The sequence below is a fragment of the Salvelinus namaycush genome, chromosome 22 (assembly GCF_016432855.1).
Source record: "Salvelinus namaycush isolate Seneca chromosome 22, SaNama_1.0, whole genome shotgun sequence".
NCBI lineage: Eukaryota > Metazoa > Chordata > Actinopteri > Salmoniformes > Salmonidae > Salvelinus > Salvelinus namaycush.
The window spans coordinates 2306415-2324669 of NC_052328.1; the positions used below are offsets into that span (position 1 = coordinate 2306415).

General features: G+C 47.6%; 1 protein-coding gene across 1 annotated transcript in view; it reads left to right on the forward strand.

Annotated features, from left to right (window-relative positions):
* LOC120017348 (A disintegrin and metalloproteinase with thrombospondin motifs 14-like) overlaps nt 1-18255 on the forward strand; it is a 106604-nt gene that overhangs the window by 40919 nt on the left and 47430 nt on the right. The window contains exon 4 of the mRNA XM_038960099.1: nt 2043-2239. Within this exon, the coding sequence (XP_038816027.1) occupies nt 2043-2239 (197 nt within the window). The remainder of the gene's footprint in view (nt 1-2042; nt 2240-18255) is intronic.

Consider the following 18255-nt stretch of genomic DNA (forward strand, 5'->3'; position numbering starts at 1 on the left):
TTCCGTCACTCGGTCACGTGGTTGCCGTTATCAACATTCAGACGCCTCATTGATGCTCAATAGTAGAACGGAGGCTAAAGACTTTGAAGCGGGGCTGATGACTGTCCTGTCTAAATTACACTGTAGGGGCTATTTGTCAAGTTTTGCCACTTCCATATTTGTCACATTGTCACTGACAGCATGCAACATGTGGCCTACTTACCTTCTCTTAGTTTGTCCTGATATTATCTCAATCATGTCAAATCTCCAACCTCACATGTGGATGCTTGGACCGTAGACACATAGAGAGCCCTTGTATTTCTATAGAGTAGTGGATGATTGGACCTTAGACACATAGAGAGCCCTTGTATTTCTATAGAGTAGAGGATGATTTTACCTTAGACACATAGAGAGCCCTTGTTTTTCTAGCCACTGAGACGAACCTTCCTTCTGTGGCAGCCTATTATTTGTCTGACAGATTCCAAGAATTCATTCTAACGACACAGTAGTATTTTCTCTTCTCTATGCTGTGCTGTTTCTCACCTAGGAACATTTATACGATTCACCTTCCTGGAACTGTCTGCATAATGAAGCAGGCTAGAGCAAGCGCTGAACGTCCTTGATTTGGAATAGTATTGAGCCCAGGTCTGGTGGCTGGATGCCCATCTGGTCTAGTGTGTGGGTCTCAGACAGCGTAGTGAGGTGGCAGAGATTCCTTGCCGTCATGGTGGAATGTGATAATTTCCAGCTGCCCATAGCCAAATTCCATGTTTTATAACACCAGGCTGTTTTTACATGGTAATAAACATTTTGATCCAGACACATTCCTGTTGCTGTCGACAACAACAATGTTCAATAAGGAAATGAAAAACATTGTTTTCTTTGCTATTGCACTTAACTGTTAATTCGGATGGTTTCCATTCTTTCCATTGTTGACTTACAAGTAACTGTTGCATTTTGCCGAGTCATTTTCCAGGGACACATACAGCTTAAAAATAAAATAACTAAAATGCCAAATCATATCCTACTGAAAATGCACATTCACCTGTTTCTTTAGGTTGTATATTCCAGAAGATGATCTCTCTGACGTACAGGACATCAACATTATATTCTAGATATGGACCATACAGAGGTTTCTGTCATCGTATATAGTGTACATAGTTCTAGGGGGATGAGCAGGATGAGGAGGTTGAGCAGGAAGAGGATGTTGAGGAGGTTGAGCAGGAAGAGGATGTTGAGGGGGATGAGCAGGAAGAGGATGTTGAGCAGGAAGAGGATGTTGAGGGGGATGAGCAGGAAGAGGATGTTGAGGGGGATGAGCAGGAAGAGGATGTTGAGGGGGTTGAGCAGGAAGAGGATGTTGAGGGGGATGAGCAGGAAGAGGATGTTGAGGGGGATGAGCAGGAAGAGGATGTTGAGGGGGATGAGCAGGAAGAGGATGTTGAGGGGGATGAGCAGGAAGAGGATGTTGAGGGGGATGAGCAGGAAGAGGATGTTGAGGAGGTTGAGCAGGAAGAGGATGTTGGCGTGTCATGCTGTTGTTGGGATCAGGTGATGGGATCAAGGGGTCGTTGTAATGTACAGGTCTCAGTTCAGCCTTGTACAGTCTCTCCTGTTCATGTCTGGACTGTCTGCATCATTGTACAGGTCTCAGTTCAGCCTTGTACAGTCTCTCCTGTTCATGTCTGGACTGTCTGCATCATTGTACAGGTCTCAGTTCAGCCTTGTACAGTCTCTCCTGTTCATGTCTGGACTGTCTGCATCATTGTACAGGTCTCAGTTCAGCCTTGTACAGTCTCTCCTGTTCATGTCTGGACTGTCTGCATCATTGAGACGACACGAGACGATTTTAAAGCTTGGCTGTGTCCCCAATTCCTATTTAAGTGCACTACTTTTGACCAACGCTTGAGCAGCAAACTCATAGGCTATGTCCACAATGGCACCGTTTTCCATTTTTAATGTTATTGAGCACCTACAAGGAGTGCACTAAATAGGGAATTGGGTGCCATCAGAGAGGAGGCCATACTTGTTGTAATTCCTCATGTCTCTTCTCTTCCACACAGTGACAGACTTTGGGATTGCTAACCTCCCCGGTGGTCTGGACCTCTTGGAGCACAAGCTGACAGAGTCTGTGCGCAAACGGCGGCACGCCAAGACGGACGACTACAACATCGAGGTGCTGCTGGCTGTGGACGACTCTGTGGTGCGCTTCCATGGCAAGGAGCACGTACAGAACTATGTTCTCACACTCATCAACATAGTAAGTCCATTTTTACTCTTTATGCCACACATATAAATACTTTGTGAATGCTATTGGCGATTCCACGCCAGCGTAGGCCGAAAATATTTTTGGTATGTCAGATTGTTCTGGCAATGTTCACATAGTAACTTCATTGGGAGGAAGGATGTTTGACCTGTTTTTTATATTTGTATCACCAACCATTTTTGGGAAAATCATGATGAAAGTGGCCTTTGTAGGCCCTTTTTCAACCCTGTGGCTGCGTTTACACAGGCAGCCCAATTCTGATATTTTCTTTCTCCATAAATTGGTCTTTTGATCAATCACATCAGATCTTTTCACATCAGCTCTTTTTCAGAGCTAAACTGATTGGTCAAAAGACCAAATAGTGAAGAAAAGCTCAGAATTGGGCTGCCTGTGTAAACGCAGCCGTAGGTCTGTGAACCGTACGTGATACAGACACCATCTGAGTGTCGTTATACTCCTTATATTGTTCTCTCAAATATGGATTATGTTTACATTTTGTAAAACAATTTTTCACACTAATTTCATCAACATTTAAAATACTTATATTAATATCTCAAAAGTACCCTTTTTTTTTACATATTGGTTGTAACAATATATTCTTCAATCACATTTCCAGAGTGGGCTCTCTGGTACTTTTAATGATATGACCCATTTTATACATAGAAATTGATATTATAAAGTCATTAACCAACCACAGCCCTCCTTTAGGATTGCACATTCAGCAAATCACCAGCGGAGGGAGTTCCCTTTTGTATCCATTTTCCCATTCACTGTGTTGGCGGGGCTCATAAATCGTATCTTCAGAGTTAGCAGAGAGCCCACTCTGGAAATTGTATGTACTTGTAGAGTATATTGATCCAAACAATACTGTTGAGATATTCATATTTTAAATGTTGCATAAATGAATGTGAAAATAGTATTTCAGAATCAAGACATACTCTGTATTTTAGAGCACATTATAAAGATGTTGTCGGTGTCATGTACGGTTCACAGATCATAGGGTCTTACAGGAGGCATGTATAGGTTTAAAAAGGGTCTACAATTTCCACTTTCATTATGATTAATAAACATTTAAAAAAATACCAATTAGTGAAAAAAAAATTTGTGATACAAATGTAAAAAGAATGTTAAATATCCTTCCTACCAATGAAGTATCTATGTGATAATTGGCAGAACAATCTGAGATATAAAATATATGGGGTCTACGCTGGCATGGAATCGCCCTATGTGAATGTTACACATCATATACCCACCACTCTACTTAAGTGTTACCTTAAAAGGTCCCGTACAGTTAAAAATCATGCTTTTAATCAAATTGGATTATATTAGGATGAAACGAGATCAAAGATGACCAAAGTATAACAAATGCCTGTTGCTTCTAAAGTTTGATCATAAAGTCACACTTGGATTCAGGAGGCGGGATTATTAAGGGTTTTTTGTGACATCACAAAAAGGCTCTCATTTTAATACACCAATGGTAACGTCTTATTCTCTTAACTAATTTAAATATGGTATGCCTTGTAACCAACATGGCAGAAGGCGTGTTTGCAGAGGGGTATGGTTTACATAGCTAGTTAGCTAGTCAACTGATGCCTAAAGTTGACTGCGGCGTGTCAACAAATATAATTAGAGGTTTCCCCTATTCATCTATTCTAAGGCACATGTGCTTATAGGTTTCAGCTTTCGTCTGTGTCTGGTGTTCGCTACAGTAGTTACTGGCTAGCTAGGTCTTTAGCCAGCATGGAACAAAAGCAAGGGGAAGGGTTGCCAAAAATCCCCCAACACAGTCGTCACGTCATTACGTCGAGAGACATTTCAAACAGGAGATTCATACAAACTTCTTGACATCGTTGATGGTCATGAGTTATGAACATTGTCTGAGAGTTAATACACACTGAGTATTACCAAACATTAGGAACAGCTTCCTAATACTGAGTTGGAAAAACCCACTAGTGTTGCAGTTTAAACCGGAGTGCCTGACACCTACTACCAGACCCCATTCAACCCACTAGTGTTACAGTTTAAACCGGTGTGCCTGACACCTACTACCAGACCCCATTCAACCCACTAGTGTTGCAGTTTAAACCGGTGCGTCTGACACCTACTACCAGACCCCATTCAACCCACTAGTGTTACAGTTTAAACCGGTGTGCCTGACACCTACTACCAGACCCCATTCAACCCACTAGTGTTGTGCCTGACACCTACTACCAGACCCCATTCAACCCACTAGTGTTGTGCCTGACACCTACTACCAGACCCCATTCAACCCACTAGTGTTGCAGTTCAAACCGGTGTCCCTGACACCTACTACCAGACCCCATTCAACCCACTAGTGTTGTGCCTGACACCTACTACCAGACCCCGTTCAACCCACTAGTGTTACAGTTTAAACCGGTGTGCCTGACACCTACTACCAGACCCCATTCAACCCACTAGTGTTGTGCCTGACACCTACTACCAGACCCCGTTCAACCCACTAGTGTTACAGTTTAAACCGGTGTGCCTGACACCTACTACCAGACCCCATTCAACCCACTAGTGTTACAGTTTAAACCGGTGTGCCTGGCACCTACTACCAGACCCCATTCAACCCACTAGTGTTGTGCCTGGCACCTACTACCAGACCCCATTCAACCCACTAGTGTTGGAGTTTAAACCGGTGTCCCTGGCACCTACTACCAGACCCCATTCAACCCACTAGTGTTACAGTTTAAACCGGAGCGCCTGACACCTACTACCAGACCCCATTCAACCCACTAGTGTTGCGCCTGACACCTACTACCAGACCCCATTCAACCCACTAGTGTTGTACCTGACACCTACTACCAGACCCCATTCAACCCACTAGTGTTGTACCTGACACCTACTACCAGACCCCATTCAACCCACTAGTGTTGTACCTGACACCTACTACCAGACCCCATTCAACCCACTAGTGTTACAGTTTAAACCAGTGTCCCTGACACCTACTACCAGACCCCATTCAACCCACTAGTGTTGTGCCTGACACCTACTACCAGACCCCATTCAACCCACTAGTGTTGTGCCTGGCACCTACTACCAGACCCCATTCAACCCACTAGTGTTACAGTTTAAACCAGTGTCCCTGACACCTACTACCAGACCCCATTCAACCCACTAGTGTTGCAGTTTAAACCAGTGTCCCTGACACCTACTACCAGACCCCATTCAACCCACTAGTGTTGCAGTTTAAACCAGTGTCCCTGACACCTACTACCAGACCCCATTCAACCCACTAGTGTTGCAGTTTAAACCAGTGTCCCTGACACCTACTACCAGACCCCATTCAACCCACTAGTGTTGTGCCTGACACCTACTACCAGACCCCATTCAACCCACTAGTGTTGTGCCTGACACCTACTACCAGACCCCATTCAACCCACTAGTGTTGTGCCTGACACCTACTACCAGACCCCATTCAACCCACTAGTGTTGTAGTTTAAACCGGTTGCCCTGACACCTACTACCAGACCCCATTCAACCCACTAGTGTTGCAGTTTAAACCGGAGCGCCTGACACCTACTACCAGACCCCATTCAACCCACTAGTGTTGTAGTTTAAACCAGTGTCCCTGACACCTACTACCAGACCCCATTCAACCCACTAGTGTTGTACCTGGCACCTACTACCAGACCCCATTCAACCCACTAGTGTTGCAGTTTAAACCGGTGTGCCTGGCACCTACTACCAGACCCCATTCAACCCACTAGTGTTGCGCCTGACACCTACTACCAGACCCCATTCAACCCACTAGTGTTGTACCTGACACCTACTACCAGACCCCATTCAACCCACTAGTGTTGCAGTTCAAACCGGTGTCCCTGACACCTACTACCAGACCCCATTCAACCCACTAGTGTTGCAGTTTAAACCGGTGTCCCTGGCACCTACTACCAGACCCCGTTCAACCCACTAGTGTTGTGCCTGGCACCTACTACCAGACCCCATTCAACCCACTAGTGTTGTGCCTGACACCTACTACCAGACCCCATTCAACCCACTAGTGTTGCAGTTTAAACCGGAGCGCCTGACACCTACTACCAGACCCCATTCAACCCACTAGTGTTGCGCCTGACACCTACTACCAGACCCCATTCAACCCACTAGTGTTGTGCCTGACACCTACTACCAGACCCCATTCAACCCACTAGTGTTCCAGTTTAAACCGGTGTCCCTGGCACCTACTACCAGACCCCATTCAACCCACTAGTGTTGCAGTTTAAACCGGTGTGCCTGACACCTACTACCAGACCCCATTCAACCCACTAGTGTTACAGTTTAAACCGGTGAGCCTGACACCTACTACCAGACCCCATTCAACCCACTAGTGTTGCAGTTTAAACCGGTGTGCCTGACACCTACTACCAGACCCCATTCAACCCACTAGTGTTGTACCTGACACCTACTACCAGACCCCATTCAACCCACTAGTGTTGTGCCTGACACCTACTACCAGACCCCATTCAACCCACTAGTGTTACAGTTTAAACCGGTGCGTCTGACACCTACTACCAGACCCCATTCAACCCACTAGTGTTACAGTTCAAACCGGAGTGCCTGACACCTACTACCAGACCCCATTCAACCCACTAGTGTTGCAGTTTAAACCGGTGTCCCTGACACCTACTACCAGACCCCATTCAACCCACTAGTGTTACAGTTTAAACCGGAATGCCTGACACCTACTACCAGACCCCATTCAACCCACTAGTGTTGCAGTTTAAACCGGAGTGCCTGACACCTACTACCAGACCCCATTCAACCCACTAGTGTTGTGCCTGACACCTACTACCAGACCCCATTCAACCCACTAGTGTTGCAGTTTAAACCGGTGTGCCTGACACCTACTACCAGACCCCATTCAACCCACTAGTGTTACAGTTTAAACCGGTGAGCCTGACACCTACTACCAGACCCCATTCAACCCACTAGTGTTGTACCTGACACCTACTACCAGACCCCATTCAACCCACTAGTGTTGTGCCTGACACCTACTACCAGACCCCATTCAACCCACTAGTGTTGTGCCTGACACCTACTACCAGACCCCATTCAACCCACTAGTGTTGCAGTTTAAACCGGTGCGTCTGACACCTACTACCAGACCCCATTCAACCCACTAGTGTTACAGTTCAAACCGGAGTGCCTGACACCTACTACCAGACCCCATTCAACCCACTAGTGTTGCAGTTTAAACCGGTGTCCCTGACACCTACTACCAGACCCCATTCAACCCACTAGTGTTACAGTTTAAACCGGAATGCCTGACACCTACTACCAGACCCCATTCAACCCACTAGTGTTACAGTTTAAACCGGAGTGCCTGACACCTACTACCAGACCCCATTCAACCCACTAGTGTTGCAGTTTAAACCGGAGCGCCTGACACCTACTACCAGACCCCATTCAACCCACTAGTGTTACAGTTTAAACCGGAGTGCCTGACACCTACTACCAGACCCCATTCAACCCACTAGTGTTACAGTTCAAACCGGAGTGCCTGACACCTACTACCAGACCCCATTCAACCCACTAGTGTTGCAGTTTAAACCGGTGTCCCTGACACCTACTACCAGACCCCATTCAACCCACTAGTGTTACAGTTTAAACCGGTGTGCCTGACACCTACTACCAGACCCCATTCAACCCACTAGTGTTACAGTTTAAACCGGAGTGCCTGACACCTACTACCAGACCCCATTCAACCCACTAGTGTTGTGCCTGACACCTACTACCAGACCCCATTCAACCCACTAGTGTTGCAGTTTAAACCGGAGCGCCTGACACCTACTACCAGACCCCATTCAAAGGCACTTCAGTCTTTTGTCTTGCCCATTCACCGTCTGAATGGCACACATACACATTCAATGTCTCATTTGTCTCAAGGCTTCAAAATAATTCTCCTCCACTTCATCTTACCTGATTTGAAGTAACAGCAATAAGGGATCTTCGCTTTCACCTGGTCAGTCTATGTCATGGAAATAGCATTTTGTCTATATTGATGCTTTATTCAATAACCAAACAGGATACTTTTTATTTTAAAAATGTTTTATTTCACCTTTATTTAACCAGGTAGGCTAGTTGAGAACAAGTTCTCATTTACAACTGTGACCAGGCCAAGATAAAGCAAAGCAGTTCGACACAAACAACAACACAGAGTTACACATGGAATAAACAAACATACAGTCAATAACACAATAGAAAAAAAGAAAGTCTATATACAGTATGTGCAAATGGCGTGAGGAGGTAGGCAATAAATAGGCCATAGTAGCGAAGTACATCATTTGTGAAACCGTGAGAGAGTATGTATGACAGGATTGGATGTTACATGCAATTTCATTGTTGTTTGAGTTGATTTGTGTATCAGAAAATTAGCTTGTGATAATCTGACTGCAGCACTGCTCACTGTGTCCATGGTGGTGGACATGGACGTTTTCAAAGAACCGTCACTCACGCTGAACTCCCCGCCCACTCAGTCTACTAGGTCCCCGCCCACTCAGACTACTAGGTCCCCGCCCACTCAGACTACTAGGTCCCCGCCCACTCAGTCTACTAGGTCCCCGCCCACTCTGTCTACTAGGTCCCCGCCCACTCAGTCTACTAGCTCCCCGCCCACTCAGTCTACTAGCTCCCCGCCCACTCAGACTACTAGGTCCCCGCCCAATCAGTCTACTAGGTCCCTGCCCACTCAGACTACTAGGTCCCCGCCCACTCAGTCTACTAGGTCCCCGCCCACTCAGACTACTAGGTCCCCGCCCACGCAGACTACTAGGTCTCCGCCCACTCCGCCTACTAGGTCCCCGCCCACTCAGCCTACTAGGTCCCCGCCCACTCAGCCTACTAGGTCCCCGCCCACTCAGACTACTAGGTCCCCGCCCAATCAGTCTACTAGGTTCCCCGCCCACTCAGTCTACTAGCTCCCCGCCCACTCAGTCTACTAGCTCCCCTCCCACTCAGTCTACAAGCTCCCCGCCCACTCAGTCTACTAGGTCCCCGCCCACTCAGCCTACTAGGTCCCCGCCCAATCAGCCTACTAGGTCCCCGCCCACTCAGACTACTAGCTCCCCGCCCACTCTGACTACTAGGTCCCAGCCCACTCAGCCTACTAGGTCCCCGCCCACTCAGTCTACTAGCTCCCCGCCCACTCAGACTACTAGGTCCCCGCCCACTCAGACTACTAGGTCCCCGCCCACTCAGTCTACTAGGTCCCCGCCAAATCAGTCTACTAGCTCCCCGCCCACTCAGCCTACTAGGTCTCCGCCCACTCAGACTACTAGGTCCCCGCCCACTCAGACTACCAGGTCCCCGCCCACTCAGACTACTATGTCCCCGCCCACTCAGACTACTAGGTCCCCGCCCACTCAGGCTACTAGGTCCCCGCCTACTCAGCCTACTAGCTCCCCGCCTACTCAGACTACTAGGTCCCCGCCCACTCAGACTACTAGGTCCCCGCCCACTCAGACTACTAGGTCCCCGCCCACTCAGTCTACTAGCTCCCCGCCCACTCAGCCTACTAGGTCCCCGCCCACTCAGCCTACTAGGTCCCCACCCACTCAGGCTACTAGGTCTCCGCCCACTCAGGCTACTAGGTCCCCGCCCACTCAGTCTACTAGCTCCCCGCCCACTCAGACTACTAGGTCCCCACCCACCAGCCTACTAGGTCCCCGCCCACTCAGACTACTAGGACCCCGCCCACTCAGACTACTAGGTCCCCGCCCACTCAGACTACTAGGTCCCCGCCCACTCAGCCTACTAGCTCCCTGCCTACTCAATCTGTCCTTTCAGACTTCCTATTTTCAAATTTTGAAATGTTTTATTTGGTGAGAAATATTGTGGGTGATGTTTTAGTCACTCAAAAGGCAATTTTACATGGGAATCAGAATGAGTGTTCGGGACCTTTAAATCTGTCCTAACTGTTTGTCCCCTATACACTGTTTGGCTGTGTGTGAGTGCTTTAACTTTCCTGTGAACAGCTTACTGTACTATTCACCATTCAGACCAGGGTTGGGGGGTCAATTCCATTTAAATTCACTTATGTAAACTGAAATTCCAAAAAGCTATTGGAATGTAATTGACCAAACCAGTTGACCTTTACCTGCAGTACAAGATGACTGTTTGTGGAAATTGGAAAACTGTGCTCTCTCGTGGGGAATGACTTGCCATGATAGAGTAGTAACAGCTTTGTTGTTGGCTCGCTGGTCAGACTGATTCTCCCCCCCCCCCCCCCCCCCCCCCAATGTGTATAGATTCCCCCTCAGGGCCTAGTTGTTACTGTACTAGTCCCCTCCTCTCACGTAGTGGACATTGACACGTTATGTATCCCTCGCCCCTCTCTCTCTCTCTCTCTGAATGTTGATGGATTACTAATGAAAGAGAAAAACCTCTCAGTTTGTTCATTACAGTCTCAGGCAGCTCCTTCCACCTTAATCTGATTCCACAACCCTAATCCACCAAGTCAGATGTTCACAGGGTGCTGGTTTCACTCTGTAACAGTTACCATTTGGGTCCAGCAGGGTGGTCTGATTAGCTGCACTAGACCTGTCACTGTTGTATCTTAAATGGCACCGTATTCCCTAGGACTGCTTGTTAAACGTTGTGCACTATATAGGGAATAGGTTTCCATTTGGGAGGCAGCCACTGTGAGTTGACTAGGAGTAGAGAGGGAAGGGGGGGGGACTGTGGCGGGATGGGGCTGGCTGGTGCTGGACTGCTGCTTTGCGTGGCAGCCAATCAGAACACACATCCACCCGACTAGAGGATCTGCTGCTGCTCAGCCCTGCTGGTCTGCTCTGCCAGGGCAGGCTGACACCTAACACAGCATATTAAACAACTTCAGGCTGCAGTGAATGTCTGTTGAGGAGGCCTGCTGCTCGATGGTCCATCTGTTGATGATTCCATAGCCTACTGTCTGTTGAGGTGGCCTTGCTGCTCGATGGTCCATCTGTTGATGATTCCATATCCTAATGTCTGTTGAGGAGGCCTGCTGCTCTGTGGTCCACCATCTGTTGATGATTCCATAGCCTAATGTCTGTTGAGGAGGCCTGCTGCTCTATGGTCCACCATCTGTTGATGATTCCATAGCCTAATGTCTGTTGAGGAGGCCTGCTGCTCTATGGTCCACCATCTGTTGATGATTCCATAGCCTAATGTCTGTTGAGGAGGCCTGCTGCTCTATGGTCCACCATCTGTTGATGATTCCATATCCTACTGTCTGTTGAGGAGGCCTGCTGCTCTATGGTCCACCATCTGTTGATGATTCCATAGCCTAATGTCTGTTGAGGAGGCCTGCTGCTCTATGGTCCACCATCTGTTGATGATTCCATATCCTACTGTCTGTTGAGGAGGCCTGCTGCTCTATGGTCCATCTGTTCGATGATTCCATAGCCTACATATTTTACTTTTGACCAAAGATGACGCAGTGGTCTAAGGCACTGCATTGCAGTGCTAGCTGTGCCACCAGAGATTCTGGGTTCGAGTCCAGGCTCTGTCGCAGCCGGCCGCGACCGGGAGGCCCATGGGGAGGCGCACAATTGGCCCAGCGTCGTCCGGGTTAGGGAGGGTTTGGCCGGCAGGGAAATCCTTGTCTCATCGCGCACTAGCGACTCCTGTGGCGGGCTGTACACGCTGACCAGGTCGCTAGGTGTACGGTGTTTCCTCCGACACATTGGTGCGGCTGGCTTCCGGGTTGGATGGGCATTGTGTCAAGAAGCAGTGCGGCTTGGTTGGGTTGTGTTTCGGAGGACGCGTGGCTCTCGACCTTCGCCTCTCCCAAGGCCGTACGGGAGTTGCAGCGATGAGACAAGACTGTAACTACTACCAATTGGGGAGAAAAAAGGGGCTTGAAAAAAAGATACAACTTCCCTGGGTAGCCGAAACCTGCTGGGTAGCTGCTGGTTAGCTGAAACCTGCTGGGTAGCTGCTGGTTAGCCGAAACCTGCTGGGTAGCTGCTGGTTAGCTGAAACCTGCTGGTTAGCTGAAACCTGCTGGGTAGCTGCTGGTTAGCCGAAACCTGCTGGGTAGCTGCTGGTTAGCTGAAACCTGCTGGTTAGCCGAAACCTGCTGGGTAGCCGAAACCTAAATCCACTGTGCTTCCAATTATAGTCACGGAATCCAAAACCAATGATAGCTATGCCTACATGAATGTTCACACCTTGATACTGAATACCACATTGTTGGGAAAGAGCTTACAAGTAAGCATTTCACTGTACAGTCATGGCCAAAAGTTTTGAGAATTACACAAATATTCATTTCCACAAAGTTTGCTGCTTCAGTGTCTTTAGATATTTTTGTCAGATGTTACTATGGAATACTGAAGTATAATTACAAGCATTTCATAAGTGTCAAAGGCTTTTATTGACAATTACATGAAGTTGATGCAAAGAGTCAATATTTGCAGTGTTGACCCTTCTTTTTCAAGACCTCTGCAATCCGCCCTGACATGCTGTCAATTAACTTCTGGGCCACATCCTGACTGATGGCAGCCCATTGTTGCATAATCAATGCTTGGAGTTTGTCAGAATTTGTGGGTTTTTGTTTGTCCACCCGCCTCTTGAGGATTGACCACAAGTTCTCAATGGGATTAAGGTCTGGGGAGTTTCCTGGCCATGGACCCAAAATATCGATGTTTTGTTCCCCGAGCCACTTAGTTATCACTTTTGCCTTATGGCAAGGTGCTCCATCATGCTGGAAAAGGCATTGTTCGTCACCAAACTGTTCCTGGATGGTTGAGAGAAGTTGCTCTCGGGGGATGTGTTGGTACCACTCTTTAGTCATGGCTGTGTTCTTAGGTAAAATTGTGAGTGAGCCCACTCCCTTGGCTGAGAAGCAACCCCACACATGAATGGTCTCAGGATGCTTTACTGTTGGCATGACACAGGACTGATGGTAGCGCTCACCTTGTCTTCTCCGGACAAGCTTTTTTCCGGATGCCCCAAACAATCGGAAAGGGGATTCATTAGAGAAAATGACTTTACCCCAGTCATCAGCAGTCCAATCCCTGTACCTTTTGCAGAATATCAGTCTGTCCCTGATGTTTTTCCTGGAGAGAAGTGGCTTCTTAGCTCCTCTTCTTGACACCAAGCCATCCTCCAAAAGTCTTTGCCTCACTGTGCGTGCAGATGCACTCACACCTGCCTGCTGCCATTTCTGAGCAAGCTCTGTACCGGTGGTGCCCCGATCCTGCAGCTGAATCAACTTTAGGAGACGGTCCTGGCGCTTGCCGGACTTTCTTGGGCACCCTGAAGCCTTCTTCACAACAATTGAACCGCTCTCCTTGAAGTTCTTGATGATTTGATAAATGGTTTATTTAGGTGCAATCTTACTGGCAGCGATATCCTTGCCTGTGAAGCCCTTTTTGTGCAAAGCAATGATGACAGCACGTGTTACCTTGCAGGTAACCATGGTTGTCAGAGGAAGAACAATGACTCCAAGCACCACCCTCCTTTTGAAGCTTTGTCTGTTATTCGAACTCAATCAGCATGACAGAGTGATCTCCAGCCTTGTCCTTGTCAACACTCACACCTGTGTTAACGAGAGAATCACTGACATGATGTCAGCTGGTCCTTTTGTGGCAGGGCTGAGATGCAGTGGAAATGTTTTTTGGTGGATTCAGTTCATTTGCATGGCAAAGAGGGACTTTGCAATTAATTGCAATTCATCTGATCACTCTTCATAACGTTCTGGAGTATATGCAAATTGCCATCATACAAACTGAGGCAGCAGACTTTGTGAAAATTTATATTTGTGTCATTCTCAAAACTTTTAGCCACGACTGTACTATTCTATACCTGCTGTATCCTGTGCATGTTACAAATAAACGTTTAAACTTGAAACTTTACATTCTAATAATGTTTATATTCTAATAACATTCACTCAGAGAGAGCGAGAGCAAGTGAGGAGAGAGAAATGGTTTGTTGCTCCCAGTCTCTTTAGACTGAAAGGTCTAAGTTTCTACAAACAAGGTAAACACTGTAGCTCTTCTGGTTAAGCCAGTGGCTTGCTGTGTCTGAAATAGCTCTACCCACCCAAATCCCACCAATCCTTCCCAGCCACCAGTACAGAATGTGGAGCTAGTACAGTACCAATCTCCCGGGCCAAGGAACTGATTAAAGCACATCCTGTCTGGACCAAGCCATGCTAGGAGCCTGCAGAGCCTGCGAGGTGCCTGCCTGGATCAAGCCATGCTAGGAGCCTGTGAGGTGCCTGCCTGGACCGAGCCTGCAGAGCCTGTGAGGTGCCTGCCTGGACCAAGCCATGCTAGGAGCCTGCAGAGCCTGTGAGGTGCCTGCCTGGACCAAGCCATGCTGGGAGCCTGCAGAGCCTGCGAGGTGCCTGCCTGGACCAAGCCATGCTGGGAGCCTGTGAGGTGCCTGCCTGGACCAAGCCATGCTGGGAGCCTGTGAGGTGCCTGCCTGGACCAAGCCATGCTAGGAGCCTGCAGAGCCTGCGAGGTGCCTGCCTGGACCAAGCCATGCTAGGAGCCTGCAGAGCCTGTGAGGTGCCTGCCTGGACCAAGCCATGCTAGGAGCCTGCAGAGCCTGTGAGGTGCCTGCCTGGACCAAGCCATGCTAGGAGCCTGCAGAGCCTGTGAGGTGCCTGCCTGGACCAAGCCATGCTAGGAGCCTGCAGAGCCTGTGAGGTGCCTGCCTGGATCAAGCCATGCTAGGAGCCTGCAGAGCCTGTGAGGTGCCTGCCTGGACCAAGCCATGCTAGGAGCCTGCAGAGCCTGCGAGGTGCCTGCCTGGACCAAGCCATGCTGGGAGCCTGTGAGGTGCCTGCCTGGACCAAGCCATGCTAGGAGCCTGTGAGGTGCCTGCTTGGACCAAGCCATGCTAGGAGCCTGCAGAGCCTGTGAGGTGCCTGCCTGGATCAAGCCATGCTAGGAGCCTGCAGAACCTGTGAGGTGCCTGCCTGGATCAAGTCATGCTAGGAGCCTGCAGAGCCTGCGAGGTGCCTGCCTGGAACAAGTCATGCTAGGAGCCTGTGAGGTGCCTGCCTGGAACAAGCCATACTAGGAGCCAGCAGAGCATGTTAGGTGCCTGTCTGGACCAAGCCATGCTAGGAGCCTGCAGAGCCTGTGAGGTGCCTGCCTGGACCAAGCCATGCTAGGAGCCTGCGAGGTGCCTGCCTGGAACAAGCCATGCTAGGAGCCTCCAGAGCCTGCGAGGTGCCTGCCTGGAACAAGTCATGCTAGGAGCCTGTGAGGTGCCTGCCTGAGCACAATGGCTGTGTTGTTAGAGAAAACCCACAAGTGTTTTGTCCATGTTGGTGTTATGCTGTACACAAGACAGGCAGGTAGGGAGAGATATACAGTACCATTCAAAAGTTTGGACACCTACTCATTCAAGGGCTTTTCTTTATCTTTACTATTTTCTATGTTGTAGAATAATAGTGAAGACATCAAAACTATGAAATAACACATGGAATCATGTAGTAACCAAAAAGGTGTTAAACAAACAAAATCTATTTTAGATTTGAAATTCTTCAAAGTAGCCACCCTTTGCCTTGATGACAGCTTTGCATACTCTTGGCATTCTCTCAACCAGCTTCACCTGGAATGCTTTTCCAACCGTCTTGAAGGAGTTCACACATATGCTGAGCACTTGCTGGCTGATTGTCCTTCACTCTGCGGCCCAACTCATCCCAAACCGTCTCAATTGGGTTGAGGTTGGGTGTTTGTGGAGGCCAGGTCATCTGATGCAGCACTCCATCACTCTCCTTCTTGGTCAAGTAGCCCTTACACAGCCTGGAGGTGTTGGGTCATTGAAAAACAAATGATAGTCCCACTAAGTGCAAACCAGATGGGATGGCGTATCGCTGCAGAATGCTGTGGTAGCCATGCTGGTTAAGTGTGCCTTGAATTCTAAATAAATCACTGACAGTGTCACCTGCAAAGCACCCCGACACCATCACACCTCTTCCTCCATGCTTCACTGTGGGAACAACACATGCGGAGAGAATATCCGTTCACCTACTCTGCGTCTCACAAAGACACGTCGGTTGGAACCAAAAATCTCAAATTTGGACTCTTTTTTGGTTACTACATGATTCCATATGTGTTATTTCATAGTTTTGATGTATTCACTATTATTCTACAATGTATAAAATACTAAAAATAAAGAAAAACCTTTAAATGTGTAGGTGTTCTTAATCTTTTGACTGGTACTGCATGTCCCTCCAGCTATCTTACAGCTGCTGTGCTCATTGCTGTGAGCTAGCTGGACAGAAACAATCTAAATCCGAATGAGGCTCTGTGAGTCGTGAACTCAGCTGAGCAGAGGCAGAGCAGCCATTGGCTGTTTGGGATGCGTTCCAAATGGAACCCTATTTGACCTATTAGCTTTATAATGTAGTACTTTTGACCAATTGATCCCGGTGAAAAGTAGTACACTATATAGGGAATAGGGTGCCACTTGGTTTGGTACCTCCCTTCACTAGTAAAGTTTTTTAAATAAATCAAATAAAAAAAGACTATGGATCGATTTAAAGACTGTATGCAGGAGATTTTAAACTGCATCAGTAGTATGTACTTCTGTATGTACTACAGTATTCTGACGCAAGGTTATTGAAACTACATTAAATAACATTTATGATGTTTAGAGTATGTTCCACTATGGCTGGAAAAGGCTGTGGCTATTTCTGATGTTTGGTCCTCATTGTTCAACAGCTGCTTAGTTTAACGTCCAACATCAACCCGACATTTATACAGGTCAGCATTCAACTCCGTATGGAGATCTGAGTACATTACATCACACAAAGTCAAGGGGAATCTGGGGTCATCTGCCTTTACTTTACTTATACACTGTTTCATTAAACAGCTGATTTACTGTTCTGGAAGTGAATGAATGAACAAGGCTGTTTGGTTGATGTGTAGCCTAGTCGACGTTCCTTTGCTGTGTAAATGTTGGATTGTTGCCAACAGTCTTGCGTCAGTTACACAGTCGTTTCTATGTTTGTACTGTGGTGTTTTAAACAGTGTGTGCTGTCCTGCCTATTGACATTTAGCTTATCATTTATCTAGTGTGTTAAGACATCTCTTCCCTCTTAATTCAGCGATATGTGCACAGATAGAAGGCTGATAGATGGGTGATGTGTCCTTGGGGAGTGGGTAAACATCACGTCTTGTTTTGGAGAACTTGGCGTAGACTCCCCCCCAGCTGGGTTTATTTACATTCATGACATAGTTACAGAGAGACCAGCAACAACAAAAATGCTTCCTTATTTTGGTCCTGTAATTTGTAAGGAGCACCACCGTACTTAGAGTGACCTGAGAGGCGGCATGTGCAGCGTCTGCCTTTATCACTGTGACTGCTGTGTTTATGACTTACTGGGATAATGACATCATAGACAGGCAGGCCATCCCAGGGCCTTCATCGGCTGTGTTTAAAGCATCACTCGAGAACAAAGTGCATCAGCTCAGACCTCCAGTATGCTGGTAAACAGGAGAGAGACTGTCACTAACACAGATAAATCAATATGGCCGACCTCCGCTCTGCTGGGAGGAGACCATTTGACCTAACTCACCATGGTCTAGTGTTGTTGAGACATATCTGGTCTAGTGTTGTTGAGACATATCTGGTCTAGTGTTGTTGAGACATATCTGGTCTAGTGTTGTTGAGACATATCTGGTCTAGTGTTGTTGAGACATATCTGGTCTAGTGTTGTTGAGACATATCTGGTCTAGTGTTGTTGAGACATATCTGGTCTAGTGTTGTTGAGACATATCTGGTCTAGTGTTGTTGAGACATATCTGGTCTAGTGTTGAGACATATCTGGTCTAGTGTTGAGACATATCTGGTCTAGTGTTGTTGAGACATATCTGGTCTAGTGTTGAGACATATCTGGTCTAGTGTTGAGACATATCTGGTCTAGTGTTGAGACATATCTGGTCTAGTGTTGTTGAGACATATCTGGTCTAGTGTTGAGACATATCTGGTCTAGTGTTGAGACATATCTGGTCTAGTGTTGTTGAGACATATCTGGTCTA